Genomic DNA, 25,143 nt, shown 5'->3' on the forward strand with positions numbered 1-25,143 from the left:
ACACTGACGTCAGCAAAGCTGGGCAGGGGCCCCCAATGGAGAAGAATTTGACCCACTATTTTTTCACTGCTATTGTAGTAATTTAACTTGTAATCCAGCAGGGAGAAACTCACAAAATCCTTTCTGCTGTAATCTCCTCATATTGCTATAGATCTGGGAGGAAATTGTTAGTCTAGTCTGGGTTTTATAGAGCCAGTTTGGTTTTGATAGCTCTCAAACAGCAAGGGGAGGAATCCCATCCAGCAGTTATGCTGTATAATTGCTTTGGTGCTCACCTGGAAAAAGGGTTTCCTGATTCACATGATCCATGGGATCTCACATAAATGACTGGGTGTACAATGTACATTGCTCAAATTGTCAGGGGCTTTACACTGTTTGGTATCCTCATCTGCTAGCCTTTTATTCTAGCTGATCAGGACTTGCAATCATCCTTGATTACTTCTTTAAAAGAGGGATAAGAATCTCCCTTTTAAAGAACTAATCAATGCAACAGCAGATCTGCAGCTGCTATTGAGAAATCTAGACAGAGTTTGATATTTGCTTGGAAGCCTTGTGCTGATAATTTTCCCACCATTCAGTACCCTTTTCTAGAATAAATTTTACTTGTATGGGAAAGGTCATTTGGATTGAGACAGTACTAAAATGTGTCAGACTGGTTTTGACTGGAGCTAAATTTAGCCTGCAGAAATAAAGATACAATTCCTTTTTTTTCACAGAAACACTTCTTCCAATGTTCATGGAAGCATTGCACAGGTGGATTTGCGGCACTTCCCAGAATGATTTCCTAAGCTTCCTCAAGCAGGCACTAAGCCTTAATGTCAAAATGCTGCAGATCAGGTTTGGGTCTGGGTTTCAGAGAGGGTGAGCAGCTCTGGCCAGCACCAGTGGGCAATTTCAATTAAGGCTGGTTAGGCTGGGATCCAGTCTGTCTGCATCTGATTAGAAGGCAAACAGTAGTTTCTGCAGAAGTTTGTGGTGTTTATCATCATTTGGAGAGTAGACATGGAAGGGCAGAGATTATGGAGCCAGGAACTGATTCAGAGCATTTCTAGGACTGCTTATTTTTATGTCTGCTTTGCAAGTTCTAAAAACTGTTCACAAATGAGGCACAGAACCAGAAACCATTTCACTTGAAAATGTGACCTTTGTACTGGAGATATTTGGATTCAGAGTTCACAGAAAACTGTGAGCAACCTGCACTTTTCAGAGGTGTGAGTTCAGAGCCAGAAGTTAATTAAAAGTAAGGTTAAAGAAAGCCTATTTCAGCCAAAGTAACCTCTTGTGATCTATAGATTTAAATCTGATGGCCCAGATAAATTCATGGCATTAGCCAGGTCTGGTCTGCCAGCTGAGGACTGTCTACAGAGTCATTTTGAGTTGAAGAAAACAGAGGGTTTTACCATCTGTGGCCAGTGCCGTGGAATTAAAGTCTTTTTTATCAAGTGGGGTGGGCTGCAGAAAAGGAGCACTTCAGCTTTCCTTTTCAGACCTCATTAGTCTCTGTTCCAGCTATAGCAGACACACTCATCATTTAATCTGTTTCATAAACTGGTTTTCTGCCAGTCTGTTGTTCTGCACTTAGATGCTTGTTAAATATCCTTCCTATCTGGCTTTATTCTTTCTGGACTCTGGAAACAGAAATTGTGTTATTTTTGGCTTGAGCGCTTTGAAGTCCTTCAGTTTTGCTTCTGCATTTACACCTGACAGCATCTATCTTCATAGCCTTGTCTTTTTGACCACAGGGACAAAGCAGAAGGTACAACAGTGCTGAAAATAGATGTGAATAATTAGTTTTGTGGTAGACCCAAAGTCAGTTTGTTTTTATCAACATCTACTCTCAGCCTGTCACTCTCCCTTTCTGTTTTCCATGGTCCCTGTCTCTGGGAAGCACCTCTGCAAGTTGGCCTTAACTCTTACAAAGCTCATTTTGTAAGTCCAAAGTTATTTCAATTTCTGCTTTAACATCATGTAAGTTCTATTTTGACTTTGTTCTGGAGATGGAAACAGGGTAAGAAAATTCAGTTTCTTTGTCATTTTTGCTCCCAAGATCTTTGCTGGAGTTGAGAACGAAGTTTTTAAGGGTGGAATTTATGCTTCCCACACACATTGCCATTAAGGAGGTCATGAAGCTCATCAGCCCCTCTACTGCCTTATTTTTGGAGTTAAATGAAAAGTTAAAAGCATATAAAATCTACTCCACTTTTCTTTGCATATTTACGATATGTTAATAATTGCAGCCAGTGTTCTCAGAGTTAGAATTATTATTTCTAATCGTTCTTGATTTGAAGTGTTATGGTGTAGCAATCAGCTTGTCATGTCTTTGACAAACACTTTGTCATTCTATTTAAGGAATCAGTTTTAATCTTCAAAGAAAAGGGCTTAGTTAATTTAGAAGTCAAGCTGAGAGATGGCAGTCATATGAGCTTTTAGCACAATAGATATTCATAAAATATCCCCCATAAAGTAGTAAGCCTTAGGGGCCATAGGGACTGAGGCAGTAATATTCCCTCTTTTCTTCCTCCTGCACATCTACTCCCACTGAGGATGTCAGTGTGGATTCTGAGTCACCTGACCTGCCATAAAACAATAAGGCTTTTTAAATAATCTCCTGTAGAAAAGACAAAAGAGCAGAGCCTTGAAGGGAGTTGATTCAGCTGAATTTGGGTTGTTCCTGAAGTCAAAGAGAGGACTTGTCTTAGTCTCAGAGGAATTATTAAATGCTATTACCTTTGCTTTTGCAATCTGATGGCAGAGTAATACAGCCTCCTGGGGGAATGAGGAAAACACCAGTATCAGGGATATTTAAAATGAGACTGAATAAAATTTGCATGAGGTCCTATGTGCAGCAGTCCATTAGTACTGTACTGTGGTCAGACCTATCTCATGCCTTATGGTTCCTTCCAGAAGGAAGGAATTTTGGCCTGAACAAGAGCAACTTTATCATCATGATTATGGAGCTATCCTTGAACTCCTGCAAACTCCTATCTGTCTGATTCTTGTAGCCATCGTCACTTTTGTCATTTTCTCTCCTGCTGACAATTCCCAGCCTTTTCTTCATAGCTCCCTAGAAAACCACTGGCATTGTTTCAGTCTGCTGGGTACAAATCCATTAGCAGCCAAGAGGGGATTTATATTCTTAACTCCAGGAATTGGTTATTCCTCTTCCTATCCCTTTACACTCCCTCTCCTAAATGACAAAAATCTCATTTTTATCAGCTTTTTTTGGGGGGCGTGGTCAGATTTCTGTATATGTTTGTGCAGAAATGCCAATTTTGACACATATCTGTGCAGCAGTACCCAAACAGGCTGAGCCCAGCCCCAGCCCAGCTGTCCAGCCTCCAGTGGATCACATGAGGGGTGCTGAACAGTGCCTTTAGCCCCTCGTATTTGGAAGTTTGGCCACGAGATTATGAGTAGGAATGAAGAAAAATCCATGTAGGCCCTATTCCTGCAGGCTTGGTTGTGTGTTTATCCTGTGTATAACACAGACCATGGCAATTGATGGAAGCGGCCTTACTCTGAGCCATTGGCTGGAGCAAAACATCTGACTCCTGAAGATACTAAACTATTTGCCAGCTGGGGAGAAGGAAAAAAGACCAATATGTCATTAGTGCTCAAGCCTTGTGCAAGGGGAAGGAAATAATCTGAAGTGCAGATTCTTCAATGAACCGAGCATGCCCGCAAGAGTGGGAGAGGTGAAAGCACATTAACCAAAACCCAGGGGGAATTTCTCTCCCAACCCAAAGCAGGGTGAACAGCATGACCCTGAGCACCTGATCACCTCCTCTGCCTGAAAGGCTTCTTGGTGAGTGAGTGAAACAGGGATGCTTTGTGGAGAGGGAGGAAAAGCTCTGGTCATAGCCAGGTCCTAGAGGTGTATTTGCTCTATATCCTGGCAAAGTCTTCCAGTGCAAATAAGAACGCTATCCTGTAATAAATGACCAGATTTTAAGAAGCTGTTTTTAAGGATTTTCTTCCTAAAATAATCCCACAGACCTTTCTCTAGAACAATTCCATTTTTGGCAATTCTGCTTGAAGAATCTTTAGTATGAAATGGGAGCGTTTGAAGTGAATCATTTAATTTGCTTAACTTAAACAGGTTCCTACAACATTTAATTTTAAGCTGATTCTCTCTAATTAAAGTTCAAGTCACTCTTAAATATTTAGCCTTGTTAAATGAAGATCCAGGAAAGAAATTATGATAGTCTTTTTCTTTTCTGCTTTACTTGAAATATGTGGTTTTTTGGTCTTTAGTTTTGAAGCACCAGTTTAATTTGTGTTACCATCAAAAATAATTTCCAGAATTTCAAATACAATTTAGTATTGTAAATTGAAAAGCCAGATCAATTAATTCTCTTTTATTTTAGAAACTTTCCTTGTAACAGTTTTGCTGAGGGAGAGAAGCAGAGCAGAATTAAACTCCATATGGGTTAAGTGTTCACCCATATAAATGGCCAGTTAAATATTATCCATACTTGAAATATTGGGGAAATTTTTGAGGATATGCTTGCTGAGGTGCTCTAGTAACTTGACCTGGTCAGCCTGTGTCCTCAAACTTGTGCATTCCAAAGGCAGGAGTGTGAGATCTGTGTTTAGTTAGAGGAATTCAGTGGGATGGAGGGTTACACAGCTGGTGGTGAAAATCAGACCATTTTAGGGGACTCTCCCACTGTACTCAGTCATCCAGTTCCCAACTGCCTAAGCTTGAAAAAGTTAGTGACCTTCATATCTGTCTAATAAAGTACTGGCTGTTTTCTCATCCCTTCCCTCTGCTTATTTTTTGGCTGGTAGCTATTCATGTTCAGTTGACTTTTTTTTTGTTTTTTTTTTTTCCCAGCCTAACTGACAATGACACCAGACAAATTAGTGAGCATTTTGTCTCCATGATTAATCAGAGAGCTTTCAGTTTTGTCACTGTGTGGTAGGATTACTTAGAGGATAAATAAATAAATCAATCAGATATTTCTGACAACTGTAAAATAATTAGGCAAAAGAGGAAGGGAAAAAACCACCCAACAAAAAGTGGAATGATCACTCTTTAACATGAAATCAGAAAGTACTTTTTTTTTTTACTCAAATAACTAGCCATGCTAACATGCTAATCAGCATTATTATTTCCTTCTTCCCACTGAATCTGCTGGTGGCTGTGACATGGGACTGAGAGACTTCCTTGATCTGAATTTTCGATGGGTTAAGTTGGAGTGGCAGTTTCTGTTTAGGAGTGTGGTTTTAATCTGAAACAGAGTATGCAAAAATGGGAATTGCTCTCTCAGTGAATCACAGTCCTGGATGCTGACCTGAGTGACAGACCTCAGTTTTTCCCTCTGGCAAATCTGGTGTGTTGGCTTTCCTTCTGCCATGTGGCCACACTGCTAACTCACTGCAAGGGCAAAATCTGTTCTCATTTAGTATCTAGTCAATGTTGTTGTTTCTGATGGTTTTGGACAAGGCCCCTGTGGGAAGACTTTTGCCCAAAGATGTTTGATTTTCCACAGTCAGGATGGATTTCAGTGTGCTGCCCCCAGAATGGCTGCTGCTGCAGGTCCAGCAGCTGGAATATCCTCACGTGCCCTGAGCAGCTTTGGCCTGAGGTCCCTGGGAGAAAAACAAAAGCCATTCTTCATATCTCCCAGCTACATTTGTTTTATGTTTTGGAACACAGGGTACAAACTCTGTGCCTTAGTATTTGACCCTATTTGTCAAATATACAACTTTTCTTAACTACAGTTAAATTTAAGCCAAGATGTCAGAGGGCACATTTTGTTTCAGCCCATGCAAAATGGCAATTTTGATGTAATTTGGTCTGTTAGGTATGTTAATGCTAAGCAAATAAACTTTTGCCCCCATATAAAATTTTGTCTAGGGCCTTCTAGCCATGACAACTATGGATGACTCATAAATACTTAATCCATTCAGGTGGTCCTGAAAGAATTGTGAATATTTGGGCTATTGCAAATAATATAAATAATTCCTGAAATCTGATTCAAGAAAACGTGTTCTGTGTGTGCATGTGATGAGGGGAGGAGCAGGGAAACCCCTGGGAGAGATGAAAACCAAAATGCATCCATTGCCCTTAGCTGAGCCCTGACATAAAGAGATGCAGCCTTGTTGAATACAGGGGTTGATTTATGTTATTGTTCTGAGTTTTGTTTCAAGCAAAACACATCCTCAGTTACAATATCAATACAATTTCCATTGTGTCATTTGTAATGGTGACTGCTAAAAAGAAGACACCTGAAATAAAGTGTGCCAGCAGTCAGCTGAAACATTTCCTTTATCTGCACTTCCATGAATTTATATCTGAAGGAATGTGTTTTTCCAAAGCTGCTCTGTCTGCCCGCTGGCAGGGCTGCACAAAATATTGTTGTGGGTGGGAAAAGCTGTCCATCCACACCTAACAAATGAGTGCCCTGGAAAGTCCCCTGTGAAATCTGTTCCCGGGATGCTTTGTGTTCTCAAGGTCAGCCTGTTTGCTCACCCTTGTGCTCTTTTCCTTTCTTTCAGGGTTTCGAGGACCCCAAGGACAAGTAAGCAAATTTACTTCTGTCATACACTGTTATGTTTACACGTTTGGGATTTTTTTCTCATATTAAAACAGGACAAAAATTGATGCCCGGAAGCCAAAAATAATGCTTGGGCTCCCCAGAGGTTTGTCCTGGAGGGACAGCCAGCTGAAGGCACAGGATTGACTGATGTGCATTCAGAACAGCCACTGCCCTCAAAACATTTATTTGTTTGGTGCTTCTAACTTGCTTTTATAATTAAAATGCTTTTGCTGCACTTCCCCTTGCCCCAAATAATCTCTACTCTTTGAAAATAACCCAAGACAAAATCTTCCTCTAAAGTATATACAAGTGTTGGACATCTCCAATAAGAAAGGTTTATGTGTGTATTGAAATGCCTGTATAATTTCTGAGTTTGTTTATATTTTATATTACTCATTATTGCATATTACTTATTTCTACATATAAAAATAAACTCAGAAATTATAACTTGTTTGAAAAAGTAAATTCAAAGTTTAATGGTCTAAAATATAGCCAAATTTTAGCAGCATTTTCATTTTTTTTCCTAGAGAACTTTAGAGAAATTATTAAAACAATTTAATGAGAGTGATATTTTGAAAATTTACCTTTGGAGGAAAAAACCCAAGCACATTCACGTTTTAACTTCTACAACTGGACACAACAAAAGCATTTCCTGTGTTGAAGTTGTTTAGAATAATTTCATGTTCAGTCCTGCTGAATGGCATTAATTACAAGCTTGCTTAGAGCGAGTCAGGCAACAGTAGAGGAGACTGATGCCTAAATTATGTTGCTGTTGCTCTTTGTCATGTTTCTCAGGCTGAGTGGATTTCTGTGAGCTGGGACAGGTAAATGCTTCTGTGAGCTCTAGGCATCCAGCTGTGGGAAAATTCACATTATGGTGGAGAGCAGCTGCATAAATGGAAAGTGATAAGTTTGAACATGGCAATATTAAGAGTCATTCTCTCCTTCCCTTGCCCTTCCCTGCAAACTGGTTTTTTGTGACATTTAGCTCTGTGCACCCTGGGATGTTTCTCTGGTGCCACTGTTCACTGTTTCCTGTTGTATCCAGGGATGTTGGGAAACTCCATTGATGTTGAAAAGAGTTAACAGATTGCAACAAAATAATTCATAGGAATACAGAAATTTTCAGTATCCCTCATGAAATAGTATTTTTCCTCATAGTTTCTGCTAGAAAACACAGAAATCAGCTGCCTCGGTGCTGGTCCTCAGCAGAGCCACCCAACAGCTGAGGAGCAGCATCTCCTCTGTTGCTCCAAGGGCCATAATCTCTGTTCTCCATCCTATAGTTTGAAAGGTTCCATGGGCTGTTAAAATAGCTGAGCTGTCTCACTCAGGGTGGTGCCAGCTTATTATACAGATTTCAGGATTTTTGCATTGCTGTTCAGTACCAAAAGAAGCTACTACTTGCCTCTGGTTCTGTTTATCCAGAAATCTGTTTAACTCAAGTACAAAGATTTGGCAAAAATAAATCTCTAGCAGAGCATGTTCATGGTGAGAATGGTTAAAATTAGATACTTAAACCGTGTCAGGTCCTGAGGCAGTTCCTTCATGTGCAGAAATACTGAGGGTCAATACTTTTGTCTGGCAGCAAGGGAAGACGTGGGCAGCACACATCCCTGAAAACTGGGCCAAACCTCATGTGCATGAGTGCAGGTTTAGTTACTCAACCTAAGCATGAAGCATTTAAAATTATGGCACACATGTAGTTTTGGCAGTGGTCACACTCTGCATTGGCACAGAGTAATTAAATCAGCAGCACATTTTTGGACCACTCTGAAGCCAGAATCTCTGGGTTAATTGGTAGCATTCACATTTGAAAAAGTTGCTACAAGCTCTTGTTTGTGCTGTTCTGTCCCTTGACACAATTTTCTGTTGGCTACATTTGATGAAACCTCAGCACTGCTTTTAGGATGTGTTTTTGGAAGTGTCATGGCAGCCTGAAATCCTCATTCCACCCTCCCCTCCATCAACCATACTATATCAAAAGGCATTTTGACATATGAATTTCATTAATCTATGGCAGTAGCTCAGCTCTGACTTACAGGCACTGCCTCCAGGGCACTCCTTAGAACTGGGAACTTTAGTATGCCAATTTAAAATTACATTTATGCAAATGTACCCCAACTTGCTGCTCTGTAATTTAGCTTGGGTACAATGGGCTGTGAAAGTCACCTGAACAGCTGAGGCTGTGCGAGGTGACTGAGCTTCCCTGCAGTCTGTGTGAGGGTGGCTGCCCACTGCCAGTGTCCCAGCAAGGCAATTTCAAACCTGCAGGGGTAACTTCACACAGCCTGCAAGCTTGGAGCTTACTGTAGTGTTAGAAACACCCTGAGCAGTAAAACAACCTAGTACAGACCTGCAGGCAGCTGAGGTGGACACCAAGCAGGCAGGTTCTTGAGACTGGAACTGGAAATGTGAGTGCTCTTTGCCAGCTGCTGAGCTGCCCCTGGGCTGGGTTGCAGCGCAGAGCGCATCCTGTGTGCGGAGCGGGGAAATGGGAATGGCCCCAGTGTGTACAAACTCACAGGGCCTTGGAAGGCATTCTGTAAATACAAATAATGATTTCCTTGCTCGTTTTTATGAGCCCAGAAGATGCTGCAAGGACTGAGTGAAGCAAAGCAGCATCCCCTTGAATGCTCAAGCAGATGTACTTCCTCTGAGGAAGTAAATTGAATGTCCTGACCTTGTAGGAAAAAAAACCACTTTTATTTTCAAGGCTGATTATATGAATTTCTAGGAACTAAATAACTTCTAGAGCCCCAAAATAAAAAACTCTTTCCCCCAACCCCTTTGATACTAAGGTTGACTAAAATAGAGATTGGACCTTGAGAAAACTAGGCTTGTAACTGCTGTATGGCCACTGAGTAGATGCCACTGCTGTGCTGTCATGACCCAGGTAAGGAGCAGACACATTTAGCTTGCTAGCTGGGTCAAGGAGTGGTAGAATGGAAATGAGCAGATAGACCTGATTTACTTTTCTTCTTAAAATCTGATCCAGTTTTGCAGAAAGCTTTGAAAGAGCCTTCCTTTTGGAAAGGGACCTTTAACTTTTAAAACAGAGGCACAATCTGATTTGTGAGCTGCTTTCCAGCACAGCCTTACCTGTGGGAGCCTGCTGGCTGCAACACAGGGTGCATTGTGTGCTCTGGTGCAGTACAAATGAAACAGGGAAATAAAGCAGAGTAGCTTTTCATCGTGCTTGTCAGACCCCAGGATTTTTCCTCCAGAGTTGGGGAGGGTCACACAGCAGGAGCCCAGGGCTGCTGTGGCACCCTGGGATTTGCACACAGAAATAGTTATCTGTGGCAATATACCCTTGTGCAAGGGAGGGGCATATTCCAGTGGATAACTATTGGCAAACCCTGGGGATGACCTGGGCAATCATGCAAGCAGAGCAGAAAAACAGCACTTCAGGATTAGCTTTTAATTTCTGCCTATAGCTTGTCTGAGGGCAGGCCATTAAAGTGACAGCATCAAGTCATTAAAATACTGTTAGATTTTAAAAATAACTAGAATCTGGGGAGGTGCTTCAGGTTTCCTCATCCTCAGTGCAAAACGCCTCAGGACAATTAAGTTTACAGTGTTATTTTTTCTCAACAGTTTTTGAAAATCAGCTTCATTTTTCTCTAGCTACACAGAGATTCAGAAAAACAGTGGCACAAAATATTATAATCTTGTTCCACATATTTAGAAAGCAGAATCAAATTTGTATTTTTTTTCTGTTGCCTTTTTCTTCTGCAACCTTTCCTTTAGTAAATATCTTGTGAACAGATTTTTCTTTCTGTTTTATGCTTTAGACTCATAAGTAACTGTGTGAAGGGGAGTCAGGCCACATTTTTTCCTCAAATGTTTGTTCTGTAAACAATTTTTTCTCAAAAAGGGAAAATTGTTCAAGTTTGGAAATTTTCTTAATAATATTTACAGAAATTGTTATTAGAAAGCATGAAATATGACTGGAGGCATAAATCATTTTTTTCAGTGCAGGCACTAACAGCTACAGCAGTAGAGCAGTGCAGGGAAGGATAAGTCAGAGGACAAGGGGAAGGAGGCTACCCAGTGGTTTTAGATAATGAGGGATGGAAATGAGACCTGAGTGCAAGGAATGTAGTATAGAAACAGGGCAAATAAATAGAAGCCTTGTAGTAATGACTTGGGACTGGCAGTGAGCTCTAGAGCTGGTACCACTCCCTCTCTGCTCCCAGTCCCTTTCCCAGCTGGAGCAAAATGCCATTAACCTCTAGCTCATTATGCACTGCAATAACACACGGTGCAGAGGCAGAAATCATCTTGTGCTCTTGTGCTCCCTTTGCATGGCATCCCCAGGAGCACCCAGGAGAGCATGAACCCAGAGGATGAAGTGGATGAGTTTCTGGGCCGGGCCATCGACGCCAGAAGCATCGATCGGTTACGCTCGGAGCACGTGCGCAAATTCCTCTTAACATTCAGGGAGCCTGACCTGGAGAAAAAGGTAACGCTGTCCAGAAACCATTGCAGTGGGTCAGCCAGGCTTGTTAGGAGTGTTAATCCTCCTGCAGAAGGTCAGGCTGTTATATCTAGGGTTTAAGCTATGGTTTGGGTGCTGGAGGTGGGGTTGTGATTTTAAAAAATCCATGCTTCTTCACGGAAACTTTAATATAACTTGTCATAAAAAAATCACAGTCAGCTGAAGGGAGCACTGGCCAGGAAAGCCATTTCTATCAGACACACATGAATGTGCAGTGATAAGCAGTAAAGGGAATCCAGAATAAACCAGTTTTTTTTTCTCTGACTTTGAGACTCCAAACTGAGATTACAGTCACCCCTTATCTCCTTCAAATCACTGGAGAAACCCATTTCAGCCTACCTAAGCTCCTCTGGAGGGACTCTTCTGCCCTTTGTCCCCATAGAGCCCCAAGTACTATTAGGGCTCATTGGGATGCAGTCTGTACTCTGGATATTTTTAGGAGCCCATTTTAAGCAAGAAATAGTTCTCTATCCCACAAATGTGAGAAAGGGGAGTAACAGACCTCAAGCTCATGAGCAGTTGATTTCATCCTGATCTGGTTTTAGATATTGCTGTCAGGCAAAGACCATTTCCCTGACTATATAGTAGAGACTATCCGTTATCATCAGCTCTAGATGGCTGCAAAGTTAAATTTCCAAGCCTAATTTCTAAGTCTAGAGGTACCTGAATGACATTATTAAAGGTACCATGAGAAATGATGGGTTTAATTGCACAAAGGAAGTGATCCTTTTTTTCTTTAAATTTTATTTAAGCACATGTCCTTAGGATGCTTGAGTGGTCTGTGGGTTAAACTCCTTATTCCATGGAAAACACTTCATAATAAATCTGCACTAATTATTTTATAATTTTATTTAGAAACGGTCTTTCCTTGACAAGAATGACTACCTGTTACAAAAGCAGAGCTTTTGAGGATTTACAGCTGTTCAATGAATCAGTGTGGGACTGGATAAAAGCTCGAGCATGTAATTTCCCCCCACTCCTCCTCTTCAATTTTATAGCTGAAAACTGCCAGGGAAATCAGCGGTTCATCTGTTCAGAGCACCTTTTATTTTGTGGTTCAAACACTGATATGGTCTGTGCTGAGAACTGAGCTCCAAGCTAAAGAAAGCATCTCTGGGAATGGGGTGCAGCTCCCACGTGGCTGATACGATGACAAGAAGCTGGAAGGAGTGACTGTGTGACAAGCACAGCAGCCTTGCACTGCCATTAGAATAAGTCATCTGCACAAATGCAAGGTTTTCTCATCAGCAGCATTTGTCCCTCTTGGAGGAAACTTCCCATGCGAGAAGTTTAGGTCTGATGACAGTGACCTAGAATCTTGGTCCCAGATAATGCATTTCTGTTCCTCTCGTGCAAGGGGCAGCTGGTGAATCCTCTCTTTACCCAGCTCTGTGGGTTTCTGCCCTGGCCTTTGGGCCTGTTCTTGCCCTTACAGATTGCCTGGGAGAGAAGGGGAGCTGGGAATGTTGTTTTATACCAGCGCTGCTTTCCAAGGACCTAGACAAAAGCCAAGTAAGAAGTTTTTTATGGCAGCCAGTCATATTTCCCACTAACATAATAACTGTGGTTTTTTTTGCAGTACTCCAAGCAGGTGGATGACAGGTTTGGAGCCTATGTGGCTTGTGCCTCCCTAGTCTTCCTCTTCATCTGCTTTGTTCAAATCATAATCGTGCCACAGTGAGTACTCGTTCATCCCTTTGTTCCCATCTGCTCCCCTCCTCTATTCCAGCCTACTTTTCTTTGTTTTTTCCTTGAAAATTCAGAACTCCAAGGGGAAGACAAAAATCCTTAAATAATTCATGCTCAACTGATGCATGGTGCTTATTGTTTTACCCATTTCTAGTGCAGATTAAAAGCTCTTCACTGGCATGTGAGGATTTCTGTTTCCCCAAAGTGATTTCTCTTATAATTTACCTTGATCTTAGGAAATTCAGTTCAGCACATTTATAAGCCTGTGGAAAACAAATATCACTGAGTAGGAGGGACTGGCTACCAAAGGCATAGCACACACTCACAGCACAAGGCTGGGCTGCCCTCTTGTCTAAACACATTGGGACATGGAGGTGGAAACCCATCACAGCCTCATTGCTCAGAGCACTGAGTCTCAGGATCTGCTTTGCAAAGGAGGATAATCTCTCATACATTTATTCTTCTGGACTCAGAGCAGCTGGGCAAGAGAAGAGATAGAGAGGAGATTGAGCTGCACATGCCTGAGCTTGTGGCTCACTCCAGGTTTCAGGGTTGCTGTCATTTCTTTTCCCAGGCAAGAATGGCAAAAGCTCCTCAGGGCTATGGGGCACAGTGCTCTTGGCCCACTGCACTGGTCTGCAGCTTTGCCTGCAAGGCACAGCTCAACTCACTAAATCTCTTCCAGAAGTGAGTGAGCTCTGCAGAAATGGGACTTCTCAAAGAGTTCTTTAAAAGTCACTTAAAATTACAGCATGTGGGTATTTCCTATAATCTGGTTTAGTAGCAATAATACACCATTCACTGAGCAATGCTGTGTTGGAAATAAATTTAGAGTTAGTAATTTTTAAACTGAAGAACAAGATCACAGAAACTATGAAAAGGCTCCAAATTTATCTTCCTTACAAGACAAAAAATTGTCCCTAAAGAGAGCTCCAGCACTATTTTGTGCCATCACAACTGTTTTCTATGTCTGTTCCCACCACTCTTTTTAGGCTGGAGACTGGTTTGCAGTGTTCGGATCAGATATTCAGAAGGTCACAGAAATAACACATAGTCTGATGTTTATCATTCACTCTCCCAGGCACAAGTGCTCACAGAAGGATTGAATCAGCAAAACAACATCAGGACAAATGCACAATGTAAACAGACAGGTCTGCTTTGGGAAACTGCAAGTGAAGCTGAAAGAGGCTCAAAATTGGAACTAGATAATTCTTAGCAATTAATGCAATGTTAATTACATCCAAAAATGTTCTCTGAGAGTAACTAATTTAACAGTGGCTTACACTTTGGACTTCTAAATATTGCTGTCATAACTTCACACCTGCAGAGGCCCTCTACCAGCCCTGTGTTGCTCATCAAGCTCCCTAAGCAGCCCCTATGCTGTCTCCATAAAACCCAGTTTAACATTTAAATGACAACTTGACAATTTCTCATGTGTGGCAGCCATATGGCTGCCTCCTTTGTATTATGCAGGAGCCATCCCTTATGGCAGTGTGGTGTAAATGTTGTGCTGTTCAGTCTCCTCCCATGCTGCCCATAAGGAGGGTGGTTGTTTATTTGGTTTTTTTTTTTTTTTTTGCAAGTTCTGAAGTGTCCTTAGTCAGCCTGGCCTGTCTGTTTGGTTCAAGAGTAAATAAAATCTTATATTTTAACTGTAGGTCAGATACACTTCCCTTCACCTTTTGCTTTGTTTCTCCTTATATTTCAGTTGCATAGCTTTGGTCTTTTATTGAACACCAAGTGAAACCACAGGTGCATATGTGTCACCATCAGAGCTTCATGAAAGACACACCGTGGAATCAGAATTTGAAATAGAGACAGAATGTCAGTGTCAATTTATTAGGATAAAGAGGAATTGCTTTAAGGAATTTTAAAAAAGGCTCAAACAGAGAATTAGCAAGTACAATTATCCTAGTAGTCACGAGAGAACACAGAGAACAGCTGGCTTTGGTGTTGTTGCCCTCAGTGTCACATTGCAAGAGTACTTCCTTTAGATTATGAACAAGGCTGAGTCCTGGGAGGAGGCCTATCCTGTCACACTGAGACCAATCACTGGGAAATTGGTGTTGAATCTCTTTGTGAGGAAAACAGATGAAAATTCACAGAACAAAGTTGGCCCTGGAATCCTCTTTGTACTTCAAAGTTGGGAGGAGCAGGAACCTCTCAGGCTGGCCAAGATAAGGCTGTTATCCCTGACTATCCTTATGCTGTGCTTGCTCACATCCCAGCACCAGACAGAGCACAGAGAGCGGTGCTGCACAGACATTCCCTGTGCAAGACAGGAAGCCATTTCCACTGAGATTATTCCCACCCAGCTGCACCTCAGCACTCAGCCTGCCTTCCTTCCCAGGGGTGCCCTGCCCACAGCCAGCTGGGGGCTGACCTGCCACAACAAGTTCTTCTGTCACCTCCCCTAGTGCACGAAATGTGTTTCAGTCCCACCTCTGTCACCCCAGCAGGAAGGTGGTTGCTGTAAAAGATGCAGCATTCTCTGTTCTGCAGCCTGTCTGAATAATTCTAAATAGGCCAGAGGGTCTGTTGGTATTCCAGGCACCTCGTGTCTCCCACAGCTATCCTAATTGGAAAGCCTGTGCAGTGTGTCATAGCTTGTACAAATGTGTTCTGGAGAGCAGAGCTGCAGCTATTCTACACAATGTGCATTTAAAAAACAAAACAAAAACCAACCAAACCTCTCTTTGATTTCAGCTCTACATTTATGCTGGGTTTTTTCCTGACCTGTTTCCTGATCCTGACCACGGTGGTGTTTGTTTCAGTCATTTACTCCTGTGTAAAGGTGAGTACTGTGGTTTCTTTGTAGTCCTCTGCCTAAGATAACCAGATCAGCAATCTGCTTCTTCAGCTAACAGAGTGTGTTTTGTTAGCCATCCTTTCCACACTATGTGATAAGGGTTACAGAAAAAGCCTTTGATAAGGCAGAATGAACTGCAAACAGATGCTAGGGCTGGCATCTCTGTAGCTCAGCAAGAAGTAATCACTCTGTGGATCTGCATGTCTATTAAGTCCCCTGCAGACACTCTCATATTGATATCAGAAGAGCACATTTTCCAATGTGGGACCAAGCCCTGACCATTCATTTCCTCCCTGTAAACTTCCTGCAGCGTTGCCTGTGTGCTGGCCCCTGCTGCATATGCCTGTTTGGGTAGGCAGATAATCAGAAGCAGAATATCATCAAGGAAAAATGTCCTGGAGGGAAGTAAAAGCCATAAACATATAGAATTTTATCAGCCTTTCTCACATGAGTGTACAGAGCTTCCAACATTCACTGGGCTCTTTCTTGTAGCTGCCTTTGATCAGAAAATAAATACATTGTGTGAAGTCCAAAAACATATTAATTCTTCTTGTCAGCCTGTGGTAAACTGGCACTGAGCACTGTGGGAAGGGTGCTGTGCTCATCTATTTCACTCAAAGGTGTTCCTATTAAAAACATGGATGTGTTTCAGGTTTAGGGATCCTTCTAGCCTAGAAGTGTCTGAACATGGAACACACTCAGATTCTGGTTCCTTAGCCCAAGCTTAGCTTTGTTCCTCAGTGCCTGAAATAAAATAGCTCAGTAGCATTATGTTTCCAGCAGAAGAAACAGTGGGATAATGGATAATGTCAGGCAGATGATTTGTCTCACTTTAATTATCTTCTCTGTGCCATTTTCAACAGTTGAATGTGGGTGCTCTTGACAGACTTGCACCTTACATGTCTTTTTGATTTTTTTTTTAAGTTAAATTTGGAAATTAAGCCTTGCTTTCTCATATAATAAGAGCTGCAGAGTGTTCCCAGTGACAGAATCTTCAACTTCTATTTGAAGTTAACGACTCACTCACAGGGTTTCCTTTGGCCTTATGACAATATTAAAGGGAGCCTAGTTTCTAAGTGCAGCATCCCATTGGTTGGGCTTGTTTACCAGCAATGAGAAGCAGAGTCAGAAATATCACTGCTGATAGGAAGGCTTGGGTGTCCTGAGCTGGGAAATGGTACCCAACAGATGCCTGGTTGTACTTGCTGTGTCCATTGCACTTGAGGATGCTACTGAAAATCATCCATTTGTAAACAGGTGTCAGCAGTTCATGTGATTAGCAGTTAATTAACCACCAATGTGACAAGATTCAGTTCACAGCCACAGGGAACTTGGGAATTTCGTGCTGCAGGTCTCTGGCAGCACCATCCCAGCACTCTGCCAGCCAAGCAGGGCCACCCCAGGTCCCTGGTTCTGCTGGGACAGGAGCTGGGGCAGCCCTGGAGCCCTGGAGCACCCCAGCTGCCTGATCCAAGGCTCAGAGCTGTTTGTCACCCAGTGGCATTTACAGGCCACTGCCACATACTGACAGCAGCACTCAGTTCTTCTGTCATCATTCAAATCCTCTGGTTATGGTTTGGGCTTTTTGGTTAAAATTATTGCTGGTCTTAATTACTGATGAATTTAAAAGGCACACAGGACTTTTCAGTCCCTGGGATGTTAGGCAGATTTCATTCTTGCTTTCTTTGTCTTGATCTTCCAAATTCCTCTAGAAGAGGTCTGTTCAGTGGTGCCTCCAACTGTTTCTAGGCTGGCTTTGCCTCAGTGCATAGGCTCTGGATGCACAAGACATCAGAGGGAATTCAGAATAACGTCAGAATTTAATGGGATTTTCTGAAGCCCCTGACATTTCCAGCAGTGAGTTTTCATCCCCACAACATACTCACGTATAACATCCAGTGTGGCTTCTCTGCAGAGATTGCAAATATTGAAAATATTGAGCTTTCTAGCTCAGGTTCCTTTCTGATTACCTCTTCTTAGTGCTCCAAATTAGCCTCTGCTGACAACACCTGATTATGAGATGGCTTGTTTAGGGAACAGGTACTTCTAGCTTGTCAGCTCCATGTCTGATGGCAGCAGCTCCTAATAGCTGCAGCCCACTTCTGTCATCCAGAACAACATCTTTGTGTTTCAAGTCTTTGATTTTTAAGCAGTGAGTTTACCCAGCCCTTGGATAAGGGGTGTTATTTTATTTCTGTACTCCTCATTGCTCCAGGAAACACACACCTGCAGAAGGAAGGCAGTTTTGCAGATCCTTCAGATGAAACCCCTAAAGACAGAGATGTCAGCATTGTTTGTTTTGTTTCACACTCAGATGTGGGAGAGGAGAGCATGTGTTTTAAATACCAGTGGTTCATTCCACATGAAGTTGGAAAGCAGGTGTTCACCCCAGGACATCAGCATAAGCACAACTTTTGCCTGTTTGCTGTGCTGTTGCATGATAAGTGTCTCTTTTTTCTTCCTCTTTCCAGCTTTCATGTGAGATTTCCCCTCCCTGTTTGGCCTCCCCAGCTCTGCCTTTGACAGTGGCCAGCAGGCTTGTTCTGAACAGCTTGATCATGTTTTATTTTCTTTTGCTGTCATTATTATCTTCCACTATAAAATTCTCCACGGACTAGAAGTTGATCCTGGAACTGCCAGCACAGCCAGCTTGGCTTTCCAAGTTTCTTCAGCTGTAATAAACAAGAGAGTTCCAGTTCTTTGCTTTGATGCTCCATGAAGTCTTGGCCACTGTGAGGTGGTGTCCCTTCCCAGTAGAGTCTAAGGTCATGGGAACCAGGGTCCCTTCTCAAATACTCTGCTGACAGACATCTGTTTTGCTACTAACTTATCAAGTTTGTGGTTTTTTCTTAAAATCCTTTAACTTCTGGTATCTACACTGCTGTGTGGAATTCAACTTCTTGCATGGTTCTGGGAGAACACAGGAGAGAAATTTCAAGTTATCCTTTATGAGAAAATAAGCTTTTCTGTAGCTCTACATAGGTGTAGCTTGCCCATCATATTCTTTGCCTCCAAAAGCTGGTCTAGATGCTCCTAAAGCATTTGGGTTTTTTGTCTCAATCAGGAAAATAAAACCCTCTGAAAACTGTACTTTTTAAATAGACTAATAAATCACTGTGAAATAAGTTACAGAAATGGACTTGCAACATCAAGTTGCCTGGAGATGTTGTCTTTTACTGCAGAAGCATCTTAATGTACTTCAAAATGACTCAAAGGCTTTTATTACAAATTGAAAAATCAGACCTTAAAGACCTCATCTTACAACATAACAGCAATTATCTAAGCAGTTTTCCATACCCACACTAGATGTTAAGAAGACAAAAAGAAGAAATATTTCTCTTCTGTCCTACATCAGCTGTTGTTCCAAGGAGTTTACTTTCTTTAGAGTAATTTCATAATGCAAATGACTGGAGGTTATGGATTATTTTCAGTGTCACACACTTCTTGTTGGATCCATTTTTAAACTTGTACTTTCACCTGCACAGCAGTGTCCTTTCTTCACCTGCACTTACACATTTCAATTCAGAGTGAGCTGGAATCAACTGGACAATCCAATTTTCTTTTTTCCCATTGTGGTTATATTTCTTTACATGGGGATTTAAGAGTGCTAATGAGTGACCTCACCTTGTGTGGCTGCCCAAACATGGATCTCAGCTGCCCAGATGGATCACATCCTTGCTCTCAGCCCCTTCTCAGGAGTGCAGATGGGTCTGGGAGCTGCCATTTCATCAGATCCCTGTTTGTCACTCAGGCAGGATTTGAGTGTCCCTTTGGACAGTACAAGCCAATGGCCCACCAGCAGTGCTGCTTGTATTTTCACTGTACTGTCCTGATACTCTGCTTCTTTTATGAGCACAGAAGAGGTCTTATTTTTGTTTTTTCGAAAATGGGAGGGAAAGTCATCTTCTTTCCTTTTTTTCTACTTTTGTGCTATACCCCTGACTTGTGGATGTTTTTATGGGAGAAGCACTGCATGAATGGAGCTGAATTGTCAGACCTGAGATAGGCTCCCCATGTCTGTCATAGAAATCCTTCAAGCTGCAGGTGTTCCTGGTGTCCAGCTGCCTCCGTGAAACAGGGAGAGCGTGATTTATGTGACAGGGCCCCCACGAGTGTTCATGAGGCTGAGGTTCCCCAGAGGCATGGCATGACTGTGCTGTTGCACTCTCAACTGTAGCCCTGACCTCCTATGGGCTTTGGCATTTCTTTCTTCTTCAGGACTTTTCCCAGCTGTACTTGTTTACTGACCTAAAATTTTTCCTAGTTTGCAAAGTAATGAGAACCAAGATTAATACAAAGAAAACATGTTTTCATTAGAATTCAAGTGTCTTCCACTGATCGCTTTGCTTGATATCTCAGGCTTGGTTCAAAGTCAGGCTTTTTTGGGATTGTTGGCAGCAGGGGCTTGAGCCAAGATCCACAACAAAAAACTCCAAAGTTTTATTTAGGTGCCTGATTTCCCAGAGATTGCAGATGGAAGTTAGATCCCTGAATACCTTTGTGGAGCTTGGCCTTGAGGCCTAAACAAAGAGATGGCAGGAAAACCTGTCCTGCTCTAATCTAGTGAGAAAACTGTCTAAATGCAGTACAGATCCTCCTCCTTCCAAATCCTGAAGGGGCTAGAGCAGAGGAAAGCCCCATTGGATTTTCCATAACCCAGTTCTAGTAGGGATCTGCTAGATGATATCTGTGTGGAAGCAGCTGGACATGGTAGGGCAAAGGGATATTTGGTTCATGGCTTATCAACAAAGCTAAGGATTTCTATGTCACCAGGGTTTATTTGTGAGAAAAAGGTGTTTTCCTTTGTTTTATAGTGGCTGCCACCGAGCCTGAAGGATTGCATAAGCTTCCAGTGCGTTTCAATCAATCCTCATTCAGTGCAAATAAGTTACAACCCCCCTTTCCCCTTTTCTCCAGTCCCCCACAGAGCCTTGTTCTCTCCTTTCACCTGGAGCATGTGCTGGTAGCAGGTGAAATCAACTCTTTCAAAACTCTTGCCACGGCCTCTCCCTGCCTCTGTGAAGAGTCTCCAGCTAATCAGCTGCAGCACTCGGTAATTACACTGCAGGGCTGCTGTGTGGGAAGCACAGCGCTGACAAAATGTTGCATACCCAAAGATGTAAGAGTGAAGGATAAAAGGGAAAAGCAAGACTTTTAATAGAAACATTAGTCATAGTTAAATTGCAGTGCCATGGCGCTGTGCTGCTGTTTCTTTGTGTCTCTAAAAATACCCTCTAGTGGCTTGGTTAGTGGTGCAGTGAGTAAGGGAGGGGAGAGCTGGGCTCTGGAAAAGGCTCTGGTGGTGCTGGGCAGGGCCCCTCTGCCCTGCTGGGGTGGTGTGGAGGGGCAGGGCACTGTGGGAGGACAATCTCCCACTGGAGCACAAGGTTTTCCTGGCATTCCTGCTCCAGCCCTGAGCTCCCACTGGCACAGCTGTGGCTGTGCTCACAGGGGTCCGAGGATAAGGGAAGAGATGAGGATTTGACTCCATGTTTCAGAAGGTTTGATTTATTATTTTATTATATATATTATATTAAAACTATACTAAAAGAACAGAAGAAAGGATTTCATCAGAAGGCCAGCTAAGAATAGAATAAGAAGGAATGATAACAAAGGCTTGTGGCTCAGACAGAGAGTCCAAGCCAGCTCACTGTGATTGGCCATTAATTAGAAACAACTACATGACACTAATTACAGATCTACCTGTGGCATTCCACAGCAGCAGATAATCATTGTTTACATTTTGTTCCTGAGGCCTTTCAGCTTCTCAGGAGGAAAAATCTTAAAGAAAAGATTTTTCATAGAAGATGTCTGTGACATACAGCGGTGCCACGTGAAGGGACAGGGGTGCCTTGGCTGTGTCCTGGACACTTGCAGCCAGAGCAGTGCAGGGAGGCCTCAGGCCATGCCAGGGGTGGCCAGGCTGGGAAGGGCAGGGTCAGCTCTGCTTTCCATCTGCAGCGGATGCTGCAGTCAGTAGCCATCAGCAGGAGTCCCTGGGCCAGCTGGCCTCCCTGACTGCCCTCAGCCAGGGGGATTTTTGTCACTGTGAGTGTGGAGCAGAGTGCCACAGCCCAGCCTGCACCAGCTGATCTCTGCAGAGGGCCTGACACATCACAGGGCTGGCCTGGGCTGGTTTCAGTCAGTGTCTGAAATGGCACCAGAGAGCCCCACGACACGCCTTGGTGATCAAAGGGACATGACATGCACTCTCATTTCTGCGTTTGTAAATTTTTGCTCCAGTAATTTCCAGGCTCAAGCTCCTGGCTATTTCAGTTACAGATGGCTTGTGGTTTGCTTCTCACGACAGGATGAGCACAGCCCTGCAAGCCATGCTATCTGGGCTCAGGAGCCATCACTCCCATTAGGAAGGCTAAGTAGATTTGGAGAGCCAGCTGGGCCTGCTGCCACGAGGCAGACACGTCTCTGCCTGCCCTTGTCCCAGAGCTGCCATCCCCCATCACATCCTCCATCCACACAGACCCATGCTGAAGGATGCAGGCAGCTCAAATGCAGGTTGTAATCTGTAAAACAAGCGAGGATTTGATGTGTCTATTTGATTTTTTTTCTCTCTTGCAGCTTTTCCCAGTTCCTCTCCAGACTCTTTCTAAGAAGATTGTACAGTCTAGGACCAATAGTACCTTAGTTGGAGTCTTTGCCATTATCCTGGTTTTTCTGTCTGCCTTTGTCAACATGGTATGTCCATTATTTCCTTTTGATCCATCCAGTTCTGCATTGTTCTCTTATTGATGCTCTGCAGCATTGTGACACTTAAAACCACTGAATTTAACATGACCCTGCCTAGGACTGACAACATCTGAGGTTGGTGCCCTTTGCTTTTTGGGCACAGAAAAGAAATGGGAGGCCAACAGCTCCATCCCCAAAGCCCATTATATGCCTGGCACTGATTTGTGCCCAGGTCCTTTTGTGATTTTTTAAATGCTTCTGCTCCAAGTACAGGAGCCCACCTGATGCAGATCCCTGCAGGAAGGGCTGGCACGAGGCTGAAGTGTTAAATAACACACACTGTAATAACTCCCACCATACTGAGTGGGACATAAGTGTTCCTTGGGCTTGGTGCCAGCCCTGCACGGGGCTGCCTCCTGCTCCAAGGGCAGGGATCAGCTCATGGGCACGGTGGTGACTCTGCTTTGAGGTGCACTTTTGGGACTGAGGTGGCTGTTCTCTGGGGCATGGATTTTGTTAATTCATATTTTGGGGAAGAAAAAGCATAGCTACTGCACATGCAATAAAACCTAAGCTGATGATTTCATCTTGAGTATTTTGCTACAGCCATTTCCAAGGGGCTTTTAAACTGATATAAACTATTTTATTTTCTTCTCTTTGTCTGTGGTGTGGAGCTTAATGCCAACTTTGTTTTGCAGTTCATGTGCAGCACTGTGGATCTTGCCAGCTGCATGGCTGCTGAATACAACATCACTCCAGACCGGGTGGACATTTGCCTTATCAGCAACCTGACTTCCAACTACAGCCTGGGCACCTGGCAGGGGTTCTGTGACAGCCCTTTGCCCAGCTGCAACTTTCCAGAGGTATTGCTTGGAAAAAATGGGTTTCAGAGGTCTGTCTGGAAAAAGGCTATCAAACCTTTGTGGTAAATCTCAGTGATTCTGAGGAAAACAAGGTTGTTCTTGACTGACATTACAGAACTGACACAGGCAGACTTAAGTGTCTGAAGTTATTATCATGAATCCACATTCATGTTTAAGTTCCTTCAGGGCTGAATAATTAGCAGGCTTTTAAAATAGTTGGGTCCTGTCTGTAGCAGGGGAAATGTCCCTCTCCAAGAGGTCCTTAATGGCATGCAGAACTGAAAGTCATTTCAAAGGAGTTTGTGGGTGCTCAATTTTAAAAACCAGTTCTCTGAACATCAGTGTCTAGTCATAGATTTGATGCTTCCCTCCATTGTTTTATATCCTGATGAAAAACTTGGCTTATATATTCTTTCCCAAGGTATGGTAGGTTTGGCCTCAGACAGATCAGACAGTGGTCTGCTTCAATTTCCAATGCAATTCCTGTGTCTTCAGGACATCTCATTTAGAAAAAGTTAAAATGCTTCTAATGGGGAAAAAAACCCAATACAACCCACAACCCAAACCAGCCCAAATATGTTTTTCACATTGATAGAATACTTTACAAAGAAAAAAAAATTATCTTTTTGCATAGCTATTCAAGACCTTTCTCAGAGCTTTAGGTCATGGTTGTTACATGTGTTTTTTACTGGAAATTTGAAAGGAAAAACAGCTCTGTCTAGGATGGAGGTAGAACTTATGTCAAGGTCATCTGGGTTCATGGGGACCTGACAGATTTATGGTGGATCTGTTACCATCCAGATGTCCAAGGTGCTACTGAAAGTCCTGGTGTCCCACTGAACATATTTCCTTTTAACTTAACAGGAATATGGTCCTTGTGTGATTCAGTGAGGTTTCTGAGACCACCATTACTGCAACTTTCAACCTTGCAGAGGCTTTAGTGTGCAGAGGCTTTCTGCAGAAAGACCCAGGAGCAGAATCTGGCACAGTGCAGATCTAGGAACAGTCTGTGCCCACCATGAATTTGTACAGAGTGCTGGCCCAGGACAGAGAGGAACTTTAAGCAATGAGGAATTACCATTTTGCACACTGAGGTTGCTCTGGCAGCCTTTAGCCAGGTCCTTCTGTTCAGTGGGCTAAGAAGTGAGGAGTCCCTCAGCTGCACTCTGCACATCTTGGATCTGCTACAGGGGTTGCCTGTTGCTCCCAGTGTCCACACAGGAGACAGTGGAATCCTACCCTCAGTCAAGAGTGAGGAGCCAGGAACGAGCTGTACAAGTTATTTTCTCTAATTTAATATATCAGACTATTAATAAATGAGCTCAGAACATAAGCATATTTCTGCTTCAACTAGAGCTTGCTTTTAACTGAAAGGATGGATTGCCTCAGGCACATGATATGGGTTTTTTGCCAGAAATAGGCCTGTCCAGACAGAGTGGAAGCTTGAATCTTCACAGATTTGATAGCAGGAAGGTGGTGAGCTGGATAACATGCCTCTCTTCATTTTGCATCCCTGCTGTCTTTCCCAGGAGCCATAAATGGCACCCACAGTCACACTGGGAAGCACTGGCATGCTGAACACTCAGCTCCCAGCCTGGCAGGAGCTGCTGCTGCACCACCCAGCTGTGCCAGAGGTGCTGCACATCTGCACCTCTGCAGCTGCTGGCTGGACAAATTATCATGGGGTGGGCATGGGGACATTTGTCCAGCCTGTACCTTGCTGATGGAGCCAGTGTGTGACACTGGAGGGGACAGTGCTTCCCCATTGGCCTCAGGTGGGCATCTGCCCAGGGGGGTGAATTGCCAATACCTTTGGTCCTATGGGTGGTACAGATATTTAAGCCTAGAATGTGACTTTAAAGCATGACTTAATCCAGCAGAACTGGTAGTAGCTGTGTCCAGGGAAAAGCTGCATCACAGCCTTGGGTGTCCAGCTTGGGTGAGGCCTGTGCCCCTTGAGAGTGAAGCATGTAATGCCTGGAGAAGAAAGCCACAGTTTTCCTGTTCATCCATTCAGTTTAAGCTTCTGTAATGTGGGAGAATTCC

The 25,143-nt window shown here is 43.1% G+C and overlaps 1 protein-coding gene across 1 annotated transcript in view; it reads left to right on the plus strand.

Moving 5' to 3' along the window:
- The window catches only part of ADCY5 (adenylate cyclase 5), a 202,530-nt gene that overhangs the window by 165,088 nt on the left and 12,299 nt on the right, over nt 1-25,143 (plus strand). The window contains exons 9-14 of the mRNA XM_063161762.1: nt 6,505-6,527; nt 10,869-11,013; nt 12,629-12,726; nt 15,445-15,532; nt 22,127-22,243; nt 22,933-23,097. Of these exons, the coding sequence (XP_063017832.1) occupies nt 6,505-6,527; nt 10,869-11,013; nt 12,629-12,726; nt 15,445-15,532; nt 22,127-22,243; nt 22,933-23,097 (636 nt within the window). The remainder of the gene's footprint in view (nt 1-6,504; nt 6,528-10,868; nt 11,014-12,628; nt 12,727-15,444; nt 15,533-22,126; nt 22,244-22,932; nt 23,098-25,143) is intronic.

This window comes from Melospiza melodia, chromosome 8 (genome assembly GCF_035770615.1).
Source record: "Melospiza melodia melodia isolate bMelMel2 chromosome 8, bMelMel2.pri, whole genome shotgun sequence".
In the NCBI taxonomy this organism is placed as follows: Eukaryota; Metazoa; Chordata; class Aves; order Passeriformes; family Passerellidae; genus Melospiza; species Melospiza melodia.